Source organism: Gorilla gorilla, chromosome 21 (assembly GCF_029281585.2).
Source record: "Gorilla gorilla gorilla isolate KB3781 chromosome 21, NHGRI_mGorGor1-v2.1_pri, whole genome shotgun sequence".
In the NCBI taxonomy this organism is placed as follows: Eukaryota; Metazoa; Chordata; class Mammalia; order Primates; family Hominidae; genus Gorilla; species Gorilla gorilla.
In genome coordinates this window covers 76,163,526-76,168,336 of record NC_073245.2, presented here as the reverse complement: position 1 = coordinate 76,168,336, position 4,811 = coordinate 76,163,526, and the positions used below count along the sequence as shown (strand labels likewise).

The 4,811-nt window shown below is 61.5% G+C and overlaps 1 protein-coding gene across 1 annotated transcript; it reads right to left on the bottom strand.

Moving 5' to 3' along the window:
- Positions 1 to 1,798: 1,798 nt before the first annotated feature.
- ABHD16B (abhydrolase domain containing 16B) lies at positions 1,799 to 3,520 on the bottom strand. The gene has a single exon (XM_004062547.5). The coding sequence runs from the start codon at positions 3,518 to 3,520 to the stop codon at positions 2,111 to 2,113; it is 1,410 nt and encodes a 469-aa protein (XP_004062595.1). The 3' UTR covers positions 1,799 to 2,110.
- Positions 3,521 to 4,811: the final 1,291 nt, after the last annotated feature.

Here is a 4,811-nt window from a genome sequence, read left to right as displayed (position 1 = left end):
ACCAGCGAGAATCACAGGTAGAACGGTCAGAGTAGCGGGAGGACGGGGAAGGTGGGAAGTGGGAGGACCGTCCAACATGGCGCTGTGGAAAGCCAGCGCAGGGCCCCAGGGGATCTTCCAGGGCGGATGCAGCTGCCTAGGAGTGCTGGGGCTCGCGCGCCTCGGCGGCTCAAACTCTGACCCCTTGAGATCCTTTCCAGCCCGACCCCTTACTTTAGGGGTCAGCCTGCCCCCGTAAGTCCTGTTATTTATTGTATTTATATTCTTTTTTCAGTTGGTCCTTTTTGTTTGTTTGTTTTTGAGACGGAGTTTCACTCTTGTTGCCCAGGCTGGAGTGCAATGGCGCGATCTCAGCTCACTCCAATCTCTAACCTCCGGGTTCAAGCGATTCTCCAGCCTCAGCCTCCCGAGTAGCTGGAATTACAGGCGCGCACACGTCCGGCTAATTTTCCTATTTTTAGTAGAGACGGGGGTTTCGCCACGTTGGCCAGGCTGGTCTCGAACTCCTGACCTTAGGTGATCAACCCGCCTCGGCCTCCTAAAGTGCTGGGATTACAGGCGTGAGCCACCGCCTCTCACGCCTGGCTAGTTTGTCCTTTTCATGGGGACTTTTTATTGTATGCTGCGGGTTACGCTGAAAAAGATCGCGATTCGTCCCCTCGCCCTGCAGGCGCCGCTGCCGCCTCGCCTCGGGCGTGGACCCTGCGGCTCGGGCCTGCGCGTGTGCACCCCGAGGTTGTCTCACTTCCTGTTCAGGGCGACCAGCGCTGCGCCCTCCCCACTCCACAGATGAGGAAGCTGAGGTTAAAGTCACTTGCCCCAGGTCACTCCGCAAGTTGAAGCGCAACCAGGATACTCTGGAACAGGATGCCTGACTTCAGAGGAGAGGCGCGTAACCACCAGGCAACTGGCCTCACGAAAACAAGTCCCGCAACTTCCCTTCTTTGGCTCCTACTTGCTCCCGGAAGAAAAGCCTTAAACGGTATTCAAGCCCTTTAGGATCTGATGTCCTAGGACTCCACTCTGGGCTTCCAGCCTGGGGTGGTACTGGTCCCTAGGCATGGAAGCTCCTCCCACTGCCCCTTCCTTCACCCGGCCACCTCCTCCCACAGGTGTCTTCCTCGTACTCTTGCACAGGCCCGAGTCCCTTACCACCACGGCCTTATCCTGCTCTGGTGCTCTCAGTAATGTTTTCTCCATTTGCTGCCTTTCATTCTTTCCAGAGATTCTTGCCCAACCCAACCAGGCCAGCCCAGGGACTAGGGACATGTAGGGACAATAGTCCCTGCTTCAGGCAGTTCAGGGCAGACCACAGAGATGTGACATTACAGACCATTGTGAGCAGAGGCCTTGTCCCATTCTGTGTTGCATCCCTAAGCCAGGAACAAAGTCCAGCCCAGGCCTGGCTCCAGGGGACACGCAGTAGTATCCTCTGGCCTGCGCAAGTGTATCTGTAGCCTCACATGCCACCATGTGAGTCTGCAATCTGTCTGTGAATGCCCTGGTGTAGAAGCCAGGAGTTTGGAGGTGGGAGGGAGCCCTACAGAATGATAGCCAGTGCGAACTCCTGGGAATGTCCAGCCACTAAGACTTGCCCACAGCCCTGCCATGCCAATGTCCTCCTTTTCACGGGAGCAGCTTGCACAGACTTTCAGCGCACAGCTGGCATCGTGTTCCCAGGAGCCATCCTGTAACCCAGGCCAGGTGAAGGGCTCCTCCCTGGGACCCCACAGCCCCGTTCCCATCATCCTTTTGTGGTGATCAAGGCACCCATCACACAGTATTGCCATAAACCGGGTCAGGTTAACCTTTCATTCCCTTAGGAGCTGGGTGGGGGCAGCCAAAAGTATTTGTAGGAGGAAGAGAGAAAGGAGGGGACAGAGCAAGGAAGAATGGGAGGACGGGCAGAATGCCCTTGTGAAGGAAGGAGAGCACCAAGTCCCCGTGTTCTGCCTACCCTCCCCCAGACAGCAGATCAGGAGCACCCCGCGCACCCCCCCACCCACCCCCCCCCCGTCGGCGCCGGCCCCCTGCAATGGTTGGGGGTATGGGGAGGTGAACCAAGAAGGCCAGGAGTTCAAGTGCGTGATCCCCCACTGGGGCATATAGGTTACAGCCGCCAGGGCAACTGAAACTCCTCAGGCTCCAGAGGGCTGAAGTGAGTCGCCTCCACGTTCTTGAGGTGCTTCCGAGCCAGGAACAGTGCGAGGCGCCGGCGCCGCCGCGAGCTCAGGCCCTGGCCCACCAGCCATGGGAAGGCGGGTCCATGTGGCCCCAGGGCCTCCTCGCCCTCCAGCTCCTCTTCGCAGCGTTCACGGTAGGAGCGCAGCAGCGCCAGGCACCAGTCCTCGTCCACGCGGTAGCGTGCATAGAAGGCGGCCTCCTGCGCCAAGCTGCCAGCGCGCAGCCAGCGGGTGACGACGGCGCGGCCCTCTCGCGCCATCACGACGGGGTAGCGGTGCTCCAGCAGGCGCAGCAGCAGCTCATTGCCCCGGTTGCCCTCCACGTCGCCAGGTGACAGGGGGCGCAGGCGGCCCGAAGTGCTGACCACGTCATCCTGCGTGCGTCGGAGCAGCAGCACCGGCCCCGGGTAGCAGCAGAGCTGCTCGGCCACGTTGAGGTTGAAGTGCTCGCGCACGGTGCGCACCACCAGCCCCTTCCAACTGTGGGGCATGACCTTCAGCGCCAGCGGCACAAGGTCGTCGAAGGTGGCGTCCAGCACCAGTGCACCCAGCTCCGGGTAGGTCATGGTGGCCCAGGTGGCCGTGAAGCCGCCAACAGACCAGCCGTAGACCACCAGGTGCGCGGGCGAGAAGTGCAGGCGGTACAGTGCGTACTTGACCACCACGTCCATGGCGTTGGCGTCGTGCTGAGGGAAGGGCACGCCAGTGCTGCTGCCGAAGCCGGGGTGGTTCCAGCCCAGCACGGAGTAGCCAGCCTCGAGCGGTGCAGACAGACAGCCCATCTCGTAGAAGCCCGCGTTACCTTCGCAGCAGATGACGAGGCGCAGCCCGTGCCCGTGGCTGCCCGGGTGCTGGCGGCGGTCCACGAACATGGTATCGATCTCGTTGCCGTCACAGGCCACCAGCTTGGCGCGCCGGCCGTGGTAGCGCTCCACGAGGCGCTCTTGGCCCTGCTGCAGCAGCGGCAGCAGCGCGCGCGTCATCAGGGACACGGAGCCGGGGTACACGAGCCAGCGGCCCAGCGAGTGGGCCAGCGCGTAGCTAGCGAGCTGGCCGGGCAGCTCGCGGAGCTGCTGCAAGAGGCACTGCGCCTGGCTGCGCGCCCCACGTGGAGGCCGCCCCAGCGCATCCCCGCCCAGCGTCTCGTTCCGCAGCAACCACACGCCCGCCGCGGCTGCCGCGCAGGTGAGCGCCCGGTGGCTGCTGCTCCGGCCCACGGCGCGCACGTCATCCCAGCGGAAGGCCACCGGCCAGCCGCGGAATGTGTAGGTGTAGCTGGCGGTCAGGTAGATCTTGAACACGTGCACCAGCGCCTTCACGAAGCAGATGACGCACATGAGCGGTGGCCCCAACGCCCAGCCGCTGGGCCGGGATCGCCGCGAGAGGCACAGGGCAGTCTCAGGGGATACCGGCTCCCGGACAGGCCCTGATGGCCTTTGTGACCTGGCCTTCCAGGGCCGAGGGAAGGCTGCATCCTGTTGCTAGGTGATGGGTGCACAAAGGGTTCCCAGAGATGATGAACCCAAGGTTCTGCCCGTCCCCCGCCTTCACCAAGACCCCACCAGCTAAACGCTCCCAGGCCCAGCTTTCCCACCCATGATTTGAGCAGCTACTGTCTCCCTCTTTCTTCCTTATTTATTTATTAAATTGAGATGGGGTCTCGCTATGCTGCCCAGGCTGGTCTTGAACCCCTGGGCTCAAGTGATCCTCCCGCCTCCACCTCCCACAGTGTTGGGATTACAGGTGTGAGTCCCTGCACCCCACCTCCCTCTTCCTTAAATTTAAGGTGGACAACCCCACAGGCCAAAAAGGGACAGCAAGGCCTCCTCCGCCTGTACCAGGCTTGCTCTGGGTCCTGCCCCCATCCCTTCAGGGTCTGCTGGTTTAAACCTCATCTCCCCAGGACGGCCGGGGTCAGAGACAGGGCTGCTGCTGCACCAAAAAGGCAGTATTTGCTCTCGGCCCGGCCCCTCCTCTCCACACCTTCCTTCTTCGGTGCTGACCAGAAATAAGCCCTCTCCTTTTCTGGATCCTCTTTTCACTGGCTGCCAGCAACAGCAGTGACCTTCTCGGGCGGGTCCTGCCTGGCTGGGGTTCCTCTTTCTCACTCCTGGGTCGAGCCCCCACTCCCAGGCTGCGCCTCCCTCTTTTCTGGAGAGGTATGGTGGGTTCCCCTTTTTCTCCTGCCCTGGAAAGGGCCAGCCCACCTGAGGGCAGGGTCGGAAGCCGCCCGCCAGGGGGAGCCCCAGGGAAGGGGGCAGCTCCGGGAACTCAACCGCTCCCCAGACCAGAAACAAACACGCTACAATCAGGGAGTTTGGCAAATCCAGCCGGAGCCTCTGAGCCCAGGTGCCAGGCCGGCCTGGGACCCCAGCCTTCTGGGGAAGGGGTAGTTTCAGGCTGAAGCACCCCCTCTCTGCTCTCCTGCTCAGTGTCTGGGTTAGAGGCACTGCCTGACCCAAACAGGCCCCGCCCCTAGCTGGGGGAGTCAGCTGCTGCCTTTAGGGGTTGGGGGACAGAAGACAGGGACCAATTAACAAAGGGAGCGATGTGGGGGGCTATTACCCCCATTCTAGGTTGCCAGATAAAATACAGAAAAATATGCCAGTTAAATTGGAATTACAAATA